Source organism: Armigeres subalbatus, chromosome 2 (genome assembly GCF_024139115.2).
Source record: "Armigeres subalbatus isolate Guangzhou_Male chromosome 2, GZ_Asu_2, whole genome shotgun sequence".
Classification (NCBI taxonomy): Eukaryota; Metazoa; Arthropoda; class Insecta; order Diptera; family Culicidae; genus Armigeres; species Armigeres subalbatus.
The window spans coordinates 10,714,980-10,734,813 of NC_085140.1; the positions used below are offsets into that span (position 1 = coordinate 10,714,980).

At 37.3% G+C, this 19,834-nt stretch overlaps 1 protein-coding gene across 4 annotated transcripts in view; it reads right to left on the minus strand.

Annotated features, from left to right (window-relative positions):
• Window positions 1–5,705: 5,705 nt before the first annotated feature.
• The window catches only part of LOC134217697 (protein ECT2), a 205,612-nt gene continuing 191,483 nt past the window's right edge, over window positions 5,706–19,834 (minus strand). For 3 of the 4 annotated variants that reach the window (XM_062696507.1, XM_062696506.1, XM_062696509.1), the window contains 2 exons: window positions 7,105–7,254; window positions 5,706–6,833 (listed from right to left, as the gene is read on the minus strand). In XM_062696507.1, coding sequence (XP_062552491.1) covers window positions 6,684–6,833; window positions 7,105–7,254 — 300 coding nt within the window. In that variant the 3' untranslated portion in view covers window positions 5,706–6,683. The remainder of the gene's footprint in view (window positions 6,834–7,104; window positions 7,255–19,834) is intronic. The other variant, XM_062696508.1, reaches the window with a different exon arrangement.

Below are 19,834 nucleotides of genomic sequence, written 5' to 3' on the forward strand. Positions count from 1 at the left end.
GACTCTTACTTGACTCGACTGGAGTATAAACTCGGCTTGTAGGCATGTATGAAGTCAAAAGCCAAAAGTTGACCACCAAAACACAATATATCTATCACATTTGAAATTAACGAATTATAATAATTTGCTCCTGCTAGCGGTTTTGTTTCTGAAGCTCATATAGGGTAGGGAAGGCAATGTGGTCAATCTGTATTGGAAAACAAACTGTCCGCAACTAGCCAAAACTCGTCTCCATATGGAAGTGACCTGAAATACACCGGTTGGGCAAAATGTCCCAACACACACAACTATTTATATAATAACGATAATGATTAGATTTATTAAGAAAAACTCTAATTTTCACCAATAGATTTCAATTTGTCGTTTATCTAATCAATTCCAAAGCTTTTTGAGCAAATATCAAAAGCAGTCAGTAACCTACGGTGGATGTTATTTTTTCAAGGAAAAGTGCAACTTCAAAATACTTGGCGAAATGGACGAACATTTTACAAGCAAACACTTTGAAAGCCAATTCCTGCCAAAACAAACACTTTAGGAAAGACCATGACAAATATGTACCCGATGAAACCTGCTTTTCTCTATTAGACATAAACACATATCAATATTCGAGTGCATTCCTAGAAATCGATAAGACAAGTGTTTGTTGATCTTATACATGTACGCCCTAATGGCAAAATATTTGTGTAGCAAACATTGCAAATTGTGCATCAACACGTCTTACACACAATTGACATTTGAGATTACATTAGAGAAAAAATTACAAAAAGTAATTTTGTATCATCCTCCGCCTATATTGGAATGATTCGCATGACCCGGATGGACCATGCGCCTCCACTGAAACACGCTGGACAGAACAAGGAGAAATGGCATCGGATTTTGTTTATTTGCCTATTTGAGGATTTAATTTGAGGATGAAAAAAAAAAAAATTGGAACGCGACGTTTCTCTGAGAATTAAACTATAAACAATCTCTGAAATGTGAACAGGCATGCTTTCTTCTTCTTCTTATTGGCATTACATCCACACACTGGGACAGAGACGCCTCGTAGCTTAGCGTTCATTTAGCACTTCCACAGTTATTAACTGCGTGGTTTCTAAGCCAAGTTACCATTTTTACATTTGTATATCAGAGGCTAACACGATGATACTTTGATGCCCAGGGAAGTCGAAACAATTTCCAATCCGAAAATTGCCTGGACCGGCACCGGGAATCGAATTCAGCCACCCTCAGCATGGTCTTGCTTTGTAGCTAAGGAGAGACTCTGTGAACCTGTATCGACATAAACAGTTAACTTTGATTCCGTATCATCTTTAGTTTACATGGAAGACTAAACGATTTAAAATCCTGATAATTTGGAGAACCTAGAACATCTGTAGTAATACCTACTGTAGCATGCATGTTCACATTTCTGAGATTGTTTAAAGCTTAATTCTCGAAAAAACAGAAACAAGATCAATTGAAAAACGACGAAAATCTATATACACAAAAATGAATTTCTGTCTGTCTGAACCTTATAGACTTCGAAACTACTGAACCGATCGGCGTGAAAATTTGTATGCAGAAGTTTTTGGGATCGAGGAAGGTTCTTAAGATGGTTTGAGACCCCTCCCTCCTCCCTCCTACAAATGAAACAGAAATTTCTGCATAACTCAAGAACTAATCAAAAAATAAATCAATTTTAGGCGAAACAAAGTTCGTCGGGTCTGCTAGTACTGAATAAACATGAATGCAGTGCCTGGTTGATAAAACCCGTAAGTTAGGCAATTATTGATCAACCAACAATGTTTGATATTCCTCTTGGCATGAACATCCCTAATTTTCCAAACAAACTTGCGTCTTGAATTTTGAAGCCGCGTTCCATTTTTTTCAAAAATTCCTTCACTATGGGGTCACTAGAGACCCCACACTTCAGTTAATTTTTGGTTTCATCTTGAAGCGCGATCCAGTGTTGCGCAATAAGCGGGCTTGGTAGTCATTTGGCTACTGCTTCTGCCTCATACGCAGGAGGTCGTGGGTTCAATCCCAGGTCCGTTCCATTCTCCTACTTTGTATCTTTCTCTTTATTTCTCATGTTCTAGCAATCGCTAGAACTGGAAATGGACTTCCATACCGTTTCCATTACTATTCCTATACCTTCAACTTGAGTATTCTATCAGTAATCTGCTAGAATTGGAAATGAACTATAGAGTTCGTTTCCTACATCCAATTAGAGATTCCATCAGTTACCTTCTCCTATCTATCACATTGGCAGCTCGTTAACCAAGACGGACCTCTGCCTCTCCAACCTAACCCAGAAATTCCAACAAATTCCGCATGAGCTCGTGGCAAGTGCAGAGGTATATTCGGCTTGCAGTGGGCGAGTGATTGCATCATCATTTCCTCCCCCTTCCCTACATTGACTTGCATTCTGACGTGGCAGGCGCCAGTATGACCTAACAAATGAGATCACCAGTACTTGTACATTGAAGATGTGTGCTAGTCCCAAGCAAACATCTGTTGGTTCCCTGTGCAAGAACAGCTGATCTGGTCATAATGGAGTAGCAACTACGAGCAGTCAATCAAGCTCAAGCGCATCTTGAAGCGCGATCCAGTGTTGCGCAGTGTTATATTCAAGGACGGAAATCTTCGTTTTACTGTCAGTTGCATCGATGCTCAGTAGGCAGCTTCGTCATTGATTCGTGTTTGTTTTGATCAGACACTCGGCGCTGCAGGCACAAACATTTCGCAGCATGCTCTCCTCAAACTTCCATACCAAATTTACCGCCCGATCTTCAATAGCCGATTGATAATCGAGCGTAAAAAATGAATATCTGCAGGGGCAGAAATGAATATTTTGAATTGCGGTTAATTTGCACCGATAAATGATGATTATTTTACTTTATATACTAAACAGATGCATATATTTTAGGAATCTGACTTCAAAATGTTGAATCCATGCACTGCAGTATGAAATGATATTCATATTTTGAGATTTCAAATTGAATATGTATGTGCCAAGATGAAGATTCATTTTGACACCGCACAAAACAACGCTGACACCGAGAGTCGACGCTTGCTGCTGTTCGTGCACATGCCGTCGAATTCATTCGCACATTCAAATTCGGGAAGAACTAGCAACTTGATTGTGTGTTGGATGTCAGCTGTTTGAGTGTAGTTGAAATGACTTTTTCTGTCCCTGGTTATATTTTCTTCAAATCTCATCCAATCATTAGTGTGGGTAAACTATTGAGGTTACTGGGGAGACTTGATCCCCTTTTCTGATTTCCGATGTATCATTATAGCTAAAAATAAATAAACATACGCGATTTCCACACAGACTCTCTAAGAAATATAGCATTTAACTTAACTGATGACAACTTATGACAGTCCTTAAATTATTGTTCTTACTGATACACAATCGATTTTTTGGAGTGCTGTCAAAAATCGACTTTTAAAATATTCAGGGGAAATTTATCCCTCTCCAAGAACTTGCTTTGATAAAATTAGAAAGGTGCCCTCAGATTTTTTAAATATTTTTCTTTCAAAATACGCGAAATTTTCGAATTGCTGTGCGTATACATGAACGATTTTTGTAATTGAATTCGACAGCCCATTCCTTTTTGCCTTTCGCGTATACTAAGTAGAGTAGAGTGGGGTAAGAGTGTGCGTGGGGTAAGAGTACGTTTTCCATTTTCGAAGTTATAAAAAAAGATACACTACCACCACTGCATCAGTTTGACAGGTATTCTGACCAACTATTGTCATGTGTAATTGTAAACGATTTCAATAAACAACAAGGGAGATATTAAGTAAGATAATTTTTTGGTCATTTTGCTAAACATAATTGTGTTTCCGCAACTAGTAATCCATTACCATATATACGTTTAATTAGGTGAACATTATACCATTTCAATAACCTATTGTATAGAGTACTTTATGGTGCAGAACATCAATTGGGTTAGTTTGGTGGCGAGTTTGCGAGATGTATGACGATCCATGCTATTTTTTAGAGGATTCATACAAAAATTGTAAGATAGGGGGAGGGGTAATGAAATGGCCAAATTTTGCGTTGCGTGATTAGTGGACTTTCTTTAAAGAAAATTCATTTGTTTACGCCACGCAAAACCTGATATATTTTCACCTCTGTAGTTTAAAAAACAATGTTTTTTCGTAAGAAAGGACCCCCTCCCTCTTTCAGAGTTATGTAATGCTTAAACATTCCACAATATACTTTCAGTAAACATCAATTAAATGTTATTAGATCCTTTTTGTGTTAATAAATACTTAAACACATGTTTGGAAAGTGCGTACTCTTACCCCCATCCAATGCGCACTCTTACCCCACCGGTGGGGTAAGAGTACGTTTTTGAGGTGTCTTGCAATAAGGGTTCTGCTATTTAATTTAATTAAATCCATTATTTCCACTGGGTAACATAAAGGAAGAGTATATGAATCGTCGACATTGATTTGATATGCAGAAGCTTGTTTCATAAGGTCCCCATGTTCGATTGAAAACTAAGTGCGTACTCTTGCCCCACTCTACTCTATACGTAAAGGCTATAGGATCACTCCAAAACCGAACTTTTGATAGAAGGCTCGGAGACCCATAGTGTTATATACCAATCGACTCAGCTCCACGAAATTGAGATGATGTCTGTATGTGTGTATGTATGTATGTGTGTGTGTAAAAAAAATGTGAGACACACTTTTTGTACTTAGCGTTACCCGATTTGCTTGTAACAGGTTGCATTCGACGCCTCCGAATACTTCATAATTTTTCGCTATTGTAAATTGGCCAAATCGGCCATTGCGTTCCTGAATTATTTAAAAAACATTGTTTTCTTCCCCATTTTCCCAAGAGTCCCAGATTTCAAGAGAGAGATTTCAAAATCGAAAAAAAAAAATTTTTCAGAAGCTGCTGCAATGCATTCAAACGTACGCAAACAAATGTGAATTGATGGAAATATCTTAATCTCTCTTCCTAAAGTGCAATTTGGACCTCATTTATGTGTTTTCTTGTATGTATTACAATACACGAGAAAGGCACCATCGCCACTAGGAGGATTATTCTGGTTTTTTTTTAATTTGGGGAGACTTGATCCCCTTTATATGACATCTACGCAATAAATATTTTTTCTTGCCAACCCTTCATCAAATCTGTCAAATCTACAAAAAATAGAAGCCTGAGAAAAGATTTATGCTTTTTTTTTTTAATTTTTAGCCAAATTTGTGTATGGGTGACTAAAGGCATATATAATAAGCATTGGTGGATATTATTTATTCAGCAAAATGTCTGATTTTAGAAAAACCTTAAATTATTACGAAATTATAAGAAAAAATGAGTTTCCACCTAACCAACTTCTAACGAATATTTTAAGAGCTTTTTAGGTTATTCGTACGAATAATGTGAAAATAATGCTTACTGATGCTACAATAGTTGTTGACGATCTTGCCCCACTTTCCCCTACGACATGCAAATCACCTTTTACAACACTGATTAATACATGTGTATCACAAACTATAGTTTCAACTATAGTACATCGAAACAATGCTTTTATTACTTACCTAAACCAACAACTACATAAAGAAATCTAATCGTCTTTGATTGTATCCACATAATACAATTCTACAATATGCACCCGGAAGAAGGTTGTACATCCAGAGGGACGATCTGGAAATTTTCCAAGGAATTTCTTTCATGTCTCATTATAATCAAACCACCGGCATGATTTAAATAAAAGGATACAAGTATCCTTTCATCTTGCTGTATTATCATTCAGCTTGTTTTACATGTCCGCATCATCAAACGATTTGCATCAAAACATTTTCAGAACAAATGCAAACATAGTGACGGATACAAAACACACTAAGCTTCGACACATTCGCCATTCAAGCAATTTTATGAACCTTTAAGCCTTTAATTTATCAAATATTTTGTTTTTGATTCCGCCTTTAAATTCTCAGACCGCGAAAGCGAAGCATATTCAATTTTCGGCTGTCTTTTTTCTCTGACTCAGTTGCACAAAAGGAAACTAATCATAATACAATCGCCTAGCTTAGAACACGAAGGACGTACACAGATATTAAAGGACTAAAAGAAAGAGTTACACCTATAAGCAAAAAGCAATCCTATCCAACTTTTATGCTATTAAACCTGCGTTCTATTTCCTATCTCGCTATCTCACATTCTCTCCACTTAGCCACTCGTTCAATTCCCATCGGGGGATAAAATATGTACAGCACATTTTTTCAAGCTTTCCTCGCTGATTATCTTGCAAATCCTCGAGGTTTTGGGAACTGCACTCTCTGTTTATATACATATTTCTCATGGTAGCAGATCTTTCCTACATCTCCGTACTTATTTAGTAGCTGAAAGGAGAAGGGAAATGAAACAAAAACTCCTTTTTATTCTGGGAATCCACTTTGGGGAAAAAATCGACCACGTTTTTTGGTGATTGTGTGATGTTGGCACAATGTTTTTATAACCATACTTTGCTTTTCATCTGCCGGATGGTACTTTCCGAATTTCTCCCAAGAATACAAAAAACGACAGATGTCCAAAAAAACGTAAAATAATCACAACATACACAATAGACGAACCCGGAACAACAACATTGTACCCATAATGAGGCGCTCCACAGCAAGTTAGCTAAGACCCTGCTTTCGTCGCATCTGCTTCCTCCAAGTCCGTCCGATTTTTCGGATCAGAATCGTCGAAGCGCTGCCATCGACATCGGTGGGTTCTTGTTTTTGCGGGTCGGTTGGACGGACATTGGTGCCACCAGGATTTCCGACGCCGACGATGGCGACGAGGACGCTTTCGAATCCGTTTCGGACGATTCCCCACCGACTTCCTGTTGACCGGTTTGTAGGGACAAAGCAGAGATAGGAAAATGATGGTTAATTTCAACTGATAAAATACAACTCTGCAGGGAGTATGAAATCGTTCCGCTTTAATGAGGGAAATTGTTTATCTTTCGGTCATTTTATTTTCAACGGAAAACCCTCAATAAAACAGAAAAATTTACCTCCAATATTGAGCTACTTAATGGGGATGTTCACAAAACAAAGGGTAAGGGGTGCTGAATTTGGGAAGTGTACTCAGTGCTTGGGTGAAATGCATACGTTTAGGTTCGTACAGCTTGCCAGTTTCATTTGCGCCAACTGGGAGGCCGGGGTCAGCGATTGCGTACTACCGAACGGGGAAGTCATCATCGTCGAGACTGCTCGTTTCAGCTTCGAGGGGGTTTTGTTAAATGAAAAAGCACGGCCAACCTGCGGAGAAAAGAGAGAAAGAAAGTATGAAAAAAAAACAATAAAGTAATTAAAAATCACGATTTCAGTACATAAGCATCTGTTTAGTGTTATATTTATCATGTTGGAAATATGGGAAAATTTTTTTTTTTTTGTAGAATATCCAGGAAAAATTCATTATTTCTTTTTTTACGGATTTTAGAATTTCCCCTTCAAAAAATAATAATTTTGGCAGACCCACCGACCGGCAGGGCAACTCTCCCGCTGACGACTGTACGCAAACACTGACGTCAGTACGCGCTGCTGTCACAAACTGAAATGACTCACACACGGCAGGCACAGCTTCTTTTATACACAAAGAAAATATTGCGGTGGACCTGAAGGCCCGTGGGATACTGCATTCTGATGTCCGTGTTAGCAATGCACGGGATTGGTTATATATGAAATTGTTATTGGCTTTGACAAGAATTGAAAATTTCAATAGCTAATCGTTAAAAGACTATTATTCTTCCATTTACTTCCACTATTAACTTTTTTATGTATCAACAAGCAGATACGCATTTCGTTTCCTACTTGGAAACTTCTTCAGTGTTTGTTATCGACAGTGTTTGTTATAGTCGATAACAAACACTGAAGAAGTTTCCAAGTAGGAAACGAAATGCGTATCTGCTTGTTGATACATAAAAAAGTTAATAGTGGAAGTAAATGGAAGAATAATAGTCTTTTAACCTTGTAGCATTTCCCCTAAGACGCTCTAAAATAATTAATCAAGCTAATCGTTGATAATCTAAAGTTTCAATGAAATTGACAAATTGCTGGAAAGTGTCCGGGTCGATTGATATATAAATCTTCAAAATCCACCGAAAGATAAAGGCGCTACACTCTAAATAATCATCACGTCATATTCACGTGAAAAATCACGTAACTGATCTGTCCTGAACAAACTACGTTTGTTACGGGACTTTAGTAATGTACACCTGAAATTCACGTAACTTTTACTAAAAATCATGGTGAATATGATTGTATGTACTCGTACACAATTTAAGTGAGATTGTGTTAGTGTGATTGCAGCTTCGGCATTTACGAAAAACCAGCATTGTAAACAACCTTCACGTCAGATTTACCTGAAAACAAACGTGGTTATCATCCACCATACTTTTCACGTGAGATTGACTTGACAATCACGTAAGAATGAATGACACATAACCTAAACATAATTAAACTGCGCAGAGGTAAGCGATTTTTTAGGTGCAACTAGGCGAGAATTTTCCGAACCTGCAATTCCCTCTTGGTATTATAACCGGCAAAAAAAATATCAACGGAAGTCACATGAAATTTAGAAGATTTGTAGAAAAGTGATATGGAAGAAGCTTAAGCTACATGAAGTCTAGAAATACAGTTTTTCGGTAGTATTAGTACAAAAATTTTATTTCAGATTTCAACTTCCAAGGGTGGAGAAAGAAACTAGTTTCAACATTTCTGACCAAACCTGATAAATTTAATTCGACATTGGTCAGTAACTTTGATTTGTTCTCCAACAGTGTTTTAGCGATAACTCCGAAGCGCAATAATGGCCGAATGACGTCATTCCGCATCAAATGCATTTCAACGCATCAAGCGTATCAACAACGCGAAGAGGTCTCCTATTTACGGCTGCGGGTAGTAAATAACTTATTTTGCATTCATTAAAAACAAAACAATTTTGCAATATATTTCAAAGCATATAGTGGTTACCTGATATCATGTAGCTTTCACTAAAAGTTCACGTAACCAGTACGTATAAATCACGTAAGATTCACCTGATCGAACACGTAACTACTTTCAAACTTCACGTCATTAGTACTGGAAAATCCAGTCAGATTCACCTGATAAATCATAAATCACTCAACGAAGCTAAATTTTGTTCAGGTTACATGCCATTCAGGTCACTCTTACGTGAAAAGTGCGGTGGATGAGAACCACATTTGTTTTCAGGTAAACATGACGTGAGGATTTTTCAGAGTGTAGTAACGTTCAAACCTCCTGTCTATAAGGCAGAAGCGATAGTCACTAGACTACCGAGCTCATCTCAAAAAGATGAAAATTGTGACAAGGTTTCGAGAGAAAAATCGTAGTAATATGTAAATATGAAGTAGTTTATGATAATTGTGGCACATTTGGACATGTGGTAGCAAGCCCACATAAAAAAGAATTCTTGAAGTTTCTAAAAGTTTATTGGAATCTAAAGGAATCTCAAATATACCTCGTTTGCATGCAATCTTAGAAGTTACAAAGAAATAAGTCCAAAATTCGGGGTAACATAATTCTTGAGATTTCTTAAATAGTACTGATGAGCACCTTGAAATATTCTTGGACGATCATAAGCATTCCTGGTAGATCGTAGCGATGTTGCTGAAGATTTCTGAAGGAACGAATTGCTAAAAGTTAATGATTAAAACCATTTAATAGCCATAGGGAGTATCATAACTTATCTAAGGATGTCCGAGAAAATATCTTGAATTTCAAGAGGATCTGCGGAAGGTTCATGAAATTCCTTAAAAGTATTCTATACATTTGATACTCGAGTAGTAGTAGAACATGCACAGCTTCGCCTTATTTTTTCTTTATTTTTTTTTTTTTTTTTTTTTTTTTTCATGTAACCCGTTGGCAGTCTCTCGACTCAAACTCTACTCCGGGTCCATCCCTGTTATTCCCCACGGTAATTAAATTTGCTTCTATGAGCCTCTATTTTAGATCAATAACAGACGTTCCTAAGCCACGTTGCTCAAATGGTCACTGTTTTAGGCCTGATCCAAATAGTTTTATTAAATAGCCCCTTTCAATAACATGATCACCGTTTTCACCATTATAACTATCACTCATCACTCCAACTTAACACTAGGTCTATTCCCTGTTGATCCGGTGATTACGTTTGCTTCTACGCGCCTCTATTTTTGATCATTAACAGACGTTTCTAAGCTACGTTGCTCAAATGGTCACTGTTAAGGCCTGATTCAAATAGCTTTCTACAAAATAATCCCGGTAGCATAATTTATTATCGTTTTCATCACCATCACTATCATAATTACTATTGTCCCTGTCATCACAAATATCTTATTTACAGTCATGAACACACACACAATGAATCGATCTTCAAAACAGCGCTGTTATATATCATATAAGAACCGACACTTCTACTAGCTTTCATTGGACATGTACCGAATATTTTACATTATTTCTAGTATAATTATAAAATAATTCCCACTTCTAGCACCTCAACTCAATATTGCATTTCATTCTTCATACTCACTGCGAACATGTTCCCATCCCAAATCAACTCTATCTTTAACCTGGCTTCTTCTGTCACTATGTCTACATCACCAAGACCAACTTGTGCATTAACCTTTTCACTAACACTTGCATAACCACACAACATCACCATTTTCATATCAACAACCATTTTTTCACAATTTCATCGAGATCAGCAATTATCACTACTATCCCTACTACAATGATAACGCAAACAAAAACTAGTTAGTCATTTTTTTTTTCAAAATTTGCAGTTTCTATCAAACAAATGAAGCTCAAAAAATAATAAGCTTAAAATCTATCGCGAGAGTCAGTCTTATTGTAGATATGATGACAAAGAGAGAAAACTCAGTGCATTTTGAAACAATAATAACGCACTAGATTTTGATAAATATGACTCGTTTAAAATTTATTTTGGAATCTATTTAGTCTATTTACCAGGCCACACTTCAGAAACGTGCGTCCAGCAATTATCAAAAATTCTCAACTTAACAACACCGAATACTGTTGCTATGGGCCTGTTGGTCTTCAAAAGCTTCGAAATCGCCTCCGAATAAAATTCAACAGGTAATAATTCTACAGACATTTCTTGAGCTTCGAATTTTTGATAGGGTTAGGAAGTCTTATGGTAGATCTTTATGTCTATGGATCTACTGTTAATCTAGTCATAATTATGTCGAATGTTTCGCACTGTGTCATTATTACTCTGTCTGTCTTAGTTATCTTATGTTTCCTACGTTATTCAGTTCAATTCTATACTCATTGTAGATTATGTTACGTTTTGATGTCAGTTCATTGTCTCTATTGCTAAAGGTCACCTCCTCTCAGGCGAGTATCCTAGTTCAAGCGTATAAGTAAGCACCGCTTAAGAGTTAAGCAAACGTGAAAAAATGCAGAATGTCTTGATGATATTTTCTACTGGTTAATTTTTACCTAGCTATGTTTAAGCGTGGCTACGACTCATCATCACCAGGGAACGCCTCTGAAAAGTATTGCCGCACAGCAGAGATCATTATTACTGATGAAAAGGATCTCTACCTGTCTGCACCACCATTCAAGGCTCCAAGATACGATGTCCGTTGAATCACATGCACATGCGTAAAATCAGTGCATCAATGCCAGATTATATGTGACGCGGCATTAAACAAAAAATAGTGAACATTAGCAACCCTATAACCAGAGACCGGCGGAGTGAAAAACTGTCGAAATGGCAACGTATGAAAATGCATGAAATCGTGAAAATAATACTGGCAGCACTTGAACTTTTTGCTTGCTTCTTATGGATGCAAAAAGTAAACAAGTCGAAATGGAACCGCTTTTGACGGTTCGATTGGAAACAAGATGGCGTCTTCGCCGATCTCTTATTCTAGTATTTCTAGTGAACATGTGATATCACCACGACAGGATATGTCTTTGTTTGCCATATCAGTGCTAATGGCATAAGCCCACCCATCGCGGCAAGATAACCTATCCGAGGGGAGGGAGAAATAATGTAAGAAAAATGCTTGAGAATATCATTTCAAGACCAAAGTCTCAAAACTACCCATACGCTGCCGCAAACAAAGACCCCAACGACGACCCGACGAATCCAACAGCTCTCCCATGCAAACCAATACCATCAACACGCACGCGAGGGTCTCGCTGTTGACAGTGCTGGTCCGCGCGAGAGCGCCACCAGACTCCCGAAATCGACACTCGAGCTCGAGTCCCCGCCCACGAAGACAAGTCACTGTTCAAATGAATGTTGCCTTAATTGACTCCCCCATCCCGGGTACAGATTCTTTCCGAAGGATACTCAATATAAGTTCCACCGGGAAGCCAAGTACCAGAGATTGAGGAAAATCAGATAATCCAGCATCAGGCGTCTCGCGTCTGTTATTTAAGCAGAGAAGATGTTATAGGTGATATTCTCAATACGGCCGTTCAGAATGGTTCAGCGGATGTAAATTATGGATCATTATTAGGTCTTGTAATTTTGAACAAAACATTCTGAATACACGCGATAAACTATGAATATTATTATATCGGAGTTTTTAATTAGGATAGTGAATCAAGTAAAAATACTGATAAGTATAAGTTTGTAATTACTACCGACATTGTATTTGTGATCAAAACTGACATTGTGTTTTTAGTTAAAACTCAAGTATACTAAATACGTAACGGAATAAAGTAGTGTTATTAAAAAAATTATAATAATTTACATTATAAATTCTTATTAATATCAAGATACTGATCCAACATCACATCTTCAAGGGCTCCTCACAAGCTACACATTTCATTCAGGCACTTTAGAACGTCCATGTAGTAACTTGTTCACACTTGAAATCTGCCTCGACCAAGTTGGCAGAACGCGCCCTTACCCTTTCTGAACCAAAGGGCAGGGAGCTTCGCCTTATTTTTTCTTTATGTAAGTAAATTCAAGTTTCAACGTTCCAAAATATTATTTGGGATTAGAAAATGTATTCTCGAAGTTTTGTCCTACCCACGTCTCGGGACGTGGCCGCGCCTCTGCATAAGACAATCGAAATGCTGCGATGGAGGCGCGTTATATTTTACTCTACGATACCGATACGACCGACCGCCACCGCATACGAGGTTTGAATTTTCCATAATTCCTATGTTTTCTTGTAATGCGTAATACCCCATCCAGAAGTACTGAACACAAAAGCGGAGCGAAAATAAATGGAGCATACTACTGCAGCTGCTATGCCCCACCAAGGTGGCTGATAGAACAATTCACTCAGATTATCGATCGGCTGACATCAGACCTAGTGGGTAGCAAGCCAGTAGTCATTGCAGGAGACTTCAATTAGGGGAGTGGGGAAGTCGCTGTACTAATCGGAGAGGGCAAACGCTGCTAAAGGTTTTAGCCAAGCAGGGTGTCGTGCTGCAAGCAGGGTTACTGGAAATCGCATCAAGTATCTCGCATTCACTCATACTTTGCGAACGGAATCGGAAAAGAACGATAAATGATGCATCCCGAATGAACCGCACAAAATACATCTTCCCAAAGCCGACGAGTGAATCCTGTATGAATATGTTTCGTATTTATTCGTACTGCATTAGCTTCGGGTTTGATTCATCACCATGTGGTGAGTGACTCCGGTGTGTGCAAAAGTGTTGTACTGTTCGTATTGCTTTTGCATCGGCCTCGATTTATCTCCAGCAGAATTTGGAGATTTGCGATCGGATGCGATGATGAATGGCGATGAGTGGTGATGATGATAGAAAAATTGAATCATCACAGTCCGCCGGCAAACATTGCAACGGACAGCAAGCGATGCGGGTGGAGAATAATATACATACCTAGGTATGGGAGGCATGGAGCGAGGTTCAAATGATATCGCTGCTCGTCGTAGTTTACCATATATTACTGATAGCATGACATTATTTAACTACTGCTATATGCCTACGTGTTTATGTAAGTTTCTATTGATATTGTTATGCGGATATATTTAATACTGGTAAACATGGCTTAGCATTTCTTATGAAGAACAAAAACAGAGTGTGCTATGCATCATCTTACCACATTGGTTTATGTGATTAGCACTGTTCAAAGAATTTATTCATTATAATACATTGAAGTAGTTATGAATTGGGGTAAAACATTGCCCAAGATTTCAACGTGATAGCAGAAATTCATGTTCCAATAGGTTTTCGATATGTTGGCATCAAACGGAAGTCTTAGATTTCTAAAATAGGGCGCGGAGAGCTTCTTCCAATTTGTCTTCAGGGAACCTGTACTAAAACGGTGGTGCTGTTTGAAAGAGATGGCGCCACAACATTTAAAGTATAATTAATTTCCTTGTTTGGACAAAGCACCCATTCTCACCATGCGTATTTCTCACCAACTACGCATCTCATCGATATAAAATACGGATAAAAAATGCTTGGAATATTTAAAAGGTTTTAGTTTAAAACAATATGTCTCCATACTAAACTCTAGTTATTTACTTTAAATTTCTTCAAGGCTGTTCTCCACCTCGTGTGTGTGGAAGGAACATAGAAAATCTACTATATTGAACAGCAGATACAGCTAGTGTTTATGCTGAAGCTGAACCACATTGATACAAATACGCAACAACATAACACCATCTGTCACCTGGTAATGTATATTTGCAGTTATTTACCATCATGTGTAGTAGGCCTCAGCAGAATTCTTACTAGAATGCAACTGACGACGTTCTATAGTGGCAGTCTTATGAGACATTCAATGACCTCAAAGTCTTTTTTACTCAAGTCAAATATCGGTAGCGAACCAACATGTATTTCTCAAATAAGTTAATCTGCATTCAACAAAATGATTTCCGCTCATTTTTTGAGGCAGCCTTCACAAAACCAAAAATCCATTTGGTTTGTAAGAACAGATAAGAACCATTATTATGGAAGTAAGTTTAGTCTGCAATTCAATAATTTAACGGCGCTAGTGTATATGCACTGATGGAGCTAGGGCGTTTTCTGAAGAAATTCCTGTAATTTCCAAGAAATTTCTGGAACAATTCATCAAGAAGTTTTCTGGAGTTTCACCAAATACAAATACTAAATTAATTGAAAGAATCCAAAAGCATTTATAAAGAAATTTCAGAAAGGATTCCTAAATAAATTTTCATCGAAACTCCTGTACTGCTCCACTCACATAACAATAAAATTTCACTTTTCATCACTTTTGAGTTAACCCAACCCGGGCAGAAACCATGAACAGAATAATAAAACATGATGTGGACTTAATTGGCAACAGGCAAATATATCAAAAAATTACACCGAAATATCATTAAAATATCAACATATGCTATGAATAAGAACCTATAAGAACTAATGGCACATGATATTGATCACTTATCACAAATAGCATAACTTGGTCTTCTCATGATATTTTAGTGTAAAATATTGATATTATCGTCTGATCTTTCATCTCTCATATCAATCATGTCCATATCTTATTGTGCTATCCTATCAACATTTGATATTATCGAACTATTATCGTCTACTCGGGAATGGATAGTGTTGATCTTGTATGTCATACAAAGTCATGTGTGTTCAATATTGAAAGTACTCGCATAATAGCTCCATTAAGAATTTGCACAACCTGACTGCACAGAACCAAGCACTGTTTAACCCTAATTAAATTGTTTCACGGTAATCTATCGAATGATGAACTACTAAGCAAAATTTTAATAACATCTAATGTAAAACATCATTATTAGATTTTTTGAAACTTCATATGAAACATGCGATTTGAAACATCATTATTATTATTTATTTTTATTATTTATTCAGACCAGTGGTGTAGCCAGAAAATTGGTCTGAGGGGGGTTTTCTGAACATTTTTTTTTTCGGAAAAAAAATTCTTCTAAAAAATTTGTCTCTGGGGGGGGTTTTATGCCCAAAACCACTCCCCTGGCTACGCCACTGATTCAGACTAAGGCCGAAGTGGCCTGTGCGGTATATAAGAGTCTTCTCCATTCGGCTCGGTCCATGGCTACACGTCGCCAACCACGCAGTCTACGGAGGGTCCGCAAGTCATCTTTGAAACATCAATGGCTATTATATCTGTATGCGACAAAAACGGCATGAGACTGGCATATATGCGAATGGGGGGAAGTATATTAATTTCATAGGAATTTAGGAATTTCTTATCGAATTGCAATATTTTACAAAGATTTTTTTAAAGGATTTTTTAAAGAAATTCCCAAAAGAAGTTCCAAATAAATTCATAAAGAAATTTCTAAAGTAAATTCCGGAATTTCCAAAGTTATCGTAGACATCACGGAGGGCTTTCCCTGTAGGAGTTTTTATAGCATTCTTGGAGAAAATTAAAAATGTCGAGAAATCCTTCGTCGAAAACATTCAATATTTGGCAGCCACTTAGCTTCGGACGGCGGAACTAAGCATGACATAAGAGCACGGATCAAGAAGACTAGGGCTGTTTTTGCGAGTTTACGGAACATATAAAGATCCAATCAGATTAGCCAAAAAATAAATTTAAAATATTTCCGAATCTAAAGTGAAATCTGTGTTTTTATACGCCAGTGAGACTTGATGTGTATTGAAGTTACTGGTGCCCCACCATTACCATTACCAGAACTCTGGCTCCGCCAATGTGTATAATGTAAATGATGTAAAGAGCAAATGATGTACAATCAATCAATAGTATCATTAGCAATCTAGAAATTTTGTTCGAGCCTCCATGTCTGTTCTCTGTGTTATAAGGTACCGTCTTCAGGGAAACAGTGGTTCAAATGGTGATGAGAATGGGTCACTGTTTCGGCTACATAAAATTGAAGATTAGATTTAGTGTATCTGAGAACAAGAAAACCGAATTATAAGAGACCTTTTTGAACATTTTTTTCCGACCTCCAGACTGTCAGCGAGGACGCTGGCCCATTCTCACCCCAGACCCATTGTCACCCCCGACGACGGTATGCATTAATCCAATTTTTTCCATGATACTTATTCTCGGAGTCGAGTGAGTAAGTTTAAAAAAATAAAAAATCACAAATATGAAATTCGGAACAAAAAATTCACATGTATACTATCAGTGATGAACTTTATAATTATTTAAAAATCACTTTAATAAAGAATAAAAAAATCTAGTAGCTATATTTCATATCTAGTAACACTCCAGATGAATTTAAGCCATAAAAATTGAAATGTCAATGTCAATTTTTTTTTACAAATAGGTCGTAAGTTTCGAGTTGTAATTCGTTAAACAAAATGACAAAGATATACTTTTTCCCATTGGTATTAATTATTTTGTATCTCCTGTGTTAGATTATAAGGTGTTTAGCGTGAAAAATGCGTTGCTTTTCTTATACATATATTTAATTTTGTATGTTCGACGAAATTGCGTTTTTTTAGTTTTGTATTCATTGTGACAAATATTTTCACATTATATTTCGAGTGGAAAATTAGTAGGAATGCAACTAAAAGCACTCGTTACGAAATTTCACGAGATTCAGCAGCTAAATGGAGCAAGAATGTATGTAAACAACCGTAAAGTCTTGTGGAGTCTAGCGCATTTGTGCGCTTTCATGCAGCATGGAAAGCAAATTTCTTAGAGCAGGAAATGTTTGACAACCAAGTAACTGCAAAATAATTTTGTTTATGGAAGTGATTTCAAAATATCTTTCTACTCGCTTGAGCGCAGAAAAGCGGCTCTATCCGCAGCACCCAGCGTAAAACCTAATTTTTAAAAATATTTTATTTATTTTTGTTGTTGCTGAAATTGCGCTTGCAAGGCAGTAGCAAATATATTGCCACAAAATTTCCAATGTTTCTGAACTGTTTAATGTATAACAAACATTCATTCGAGTTTAATACCATGTAAACATTGCGTCTTATTGTTGTTTTTGTTAATTTATTGTTTAGATTCGTCTGCCTTTCAAAGAGTAAAATCGTATAAGTTTCGACCCCATTACGTCGTCGCACATACGCTACCGCTGTCAAGCGGATGCATCCCTGAACTCATCTTCAACTAAAAGCCCTAGATCTCCCAAATAACTTTAATGAAGACTGTAAGCGTCTATCTTTTATGTTTGAAGCGATATAACAATAATTATCGTCTGAATGTACTAAATACAAAGCTCGTGGGCTCGCGCTTCAAATGTTCCGAAAGGCTAAAGCAGAACCTCTAGGTTTATATCCATAAGAGAATCCTGTGTAACGCTCCCTACAACTTCCAATCATACCCAATCATCATCACTCGCGATGCGTTTTGGCGATCCATCGCTCGTGATGCAATCAACAAGGAATCCGATGAACACTTTATACGCAAAGCAAGAATCCATGCAGATACGAATAACTGGTGAGTGCCGTTTGCTTCCAATTTGCTGATACTGGTAACTCAGTGATTGGCAAAAGCACGGATGAAAAGGGAAGCCCAAAATGTATGGTTTGGTTCATTGCGTATCGTGTTCTCACGCGTGACGAATACACACGAACAAAAGCTGTGGTATTCATAACCGAGCGGCATCTCAAGCGAAAGATGATGCTATGTAGGAATCAGTAACCCTGGCTGCAAGAGCTAATGACGGTGGCAAAGTTCCTCGACCCGAGTTAAGCACATGGTATAGGCGGGATTCCGAACTTAGCGTTACAAGCAGCCATAATAACCAATCCGGACATGTTCGGTTCAGCCTTCCAGAGGTACCTGGACGAGCGGAAATTCCCAGATATATAAAAGAGACAGCGTGTTTTGTCCTGTTACCGAAACCAGGCAAGCCACCAGAAGACCCCTCAGCGTACATACCGATCTGTCTAATAGAAATGGCAGGAAAGCTCCTTTAGAAATTGATCCAAATAACGTTGTCGCCGTACGTGAAGGAGGTGAGAAGATTATCGAGCGAGCAATTCGGTTTTCTGTGAGGACGGCAAACTCTAGGCGCAATCAGGGTGTCGACTCAAATTTGAAAATAAAATTCCCTGACTTTCCCTGACTTTCCAGTAATTTCTCGAAAAATTCCAGGTATGATTGTTTTTTTCAAATTCTTAAGCATATGAAAATCCCTGCATGTTTAAATCTTTGTAGACCAAACGAGTTCCTAAGTTATTAGAAGCCTATTCATTTGTAGAAGCAAAACATTAAGGTTTTGTAATAAATGGTAGGTAATCCTGGTTGTTCACAAAGATTCTAGTTAATGCGCAGAGTTCCCGATAGGTTATTATAATTCAGTCATCACTTACTGCTTGCAATCTTACAGATATTCAAGAATTCAATTCCTACAATCTCACACAAATCCATACAGCACTTACAATAAGTCCAGGAAAACATTATAACCACTTCGATACTTTAAAATTTTGGTTTGAATATGCTCAGGTCCTTCAGAGAAGTAGTGGAATAACTAGCCTCAAATGCTAGGGAGAGCTACATCTATTCCATTTATTTTATCAAGTTTTAGTTATTTGCCAAAACTTCCAAAGTGGATCAATCGTTTTGGAATTACAGCATTGTTACAGAAAATTCAATTACTATCAACTCGATATTAGACTTTTTCAACAACTACAACAAGCGATGAAATTTCATAAAAAATATCCAATGGAATTTTTTGAACAACTCGTGGAAAAATGTTTGAAGGCCTATTTTTTGTATGAATCCCTCCACAAATACATTTAAATTTGAGTAAATACCATACAATCTATTAAGTTTTTTGAAGTAGAGTTTTTGAAAAAAAAACTATTGAACATTTTTTATTTTTCAGGGAGAATTTTGAAGTAATTTGGAAAATTTTGAAAAAGAAATCATTATAATTATCTTCTGAAGATATTTCAAAGTACACAGGATTCTGTTTTTAAACGATTTTTTCGCTGGTAATTT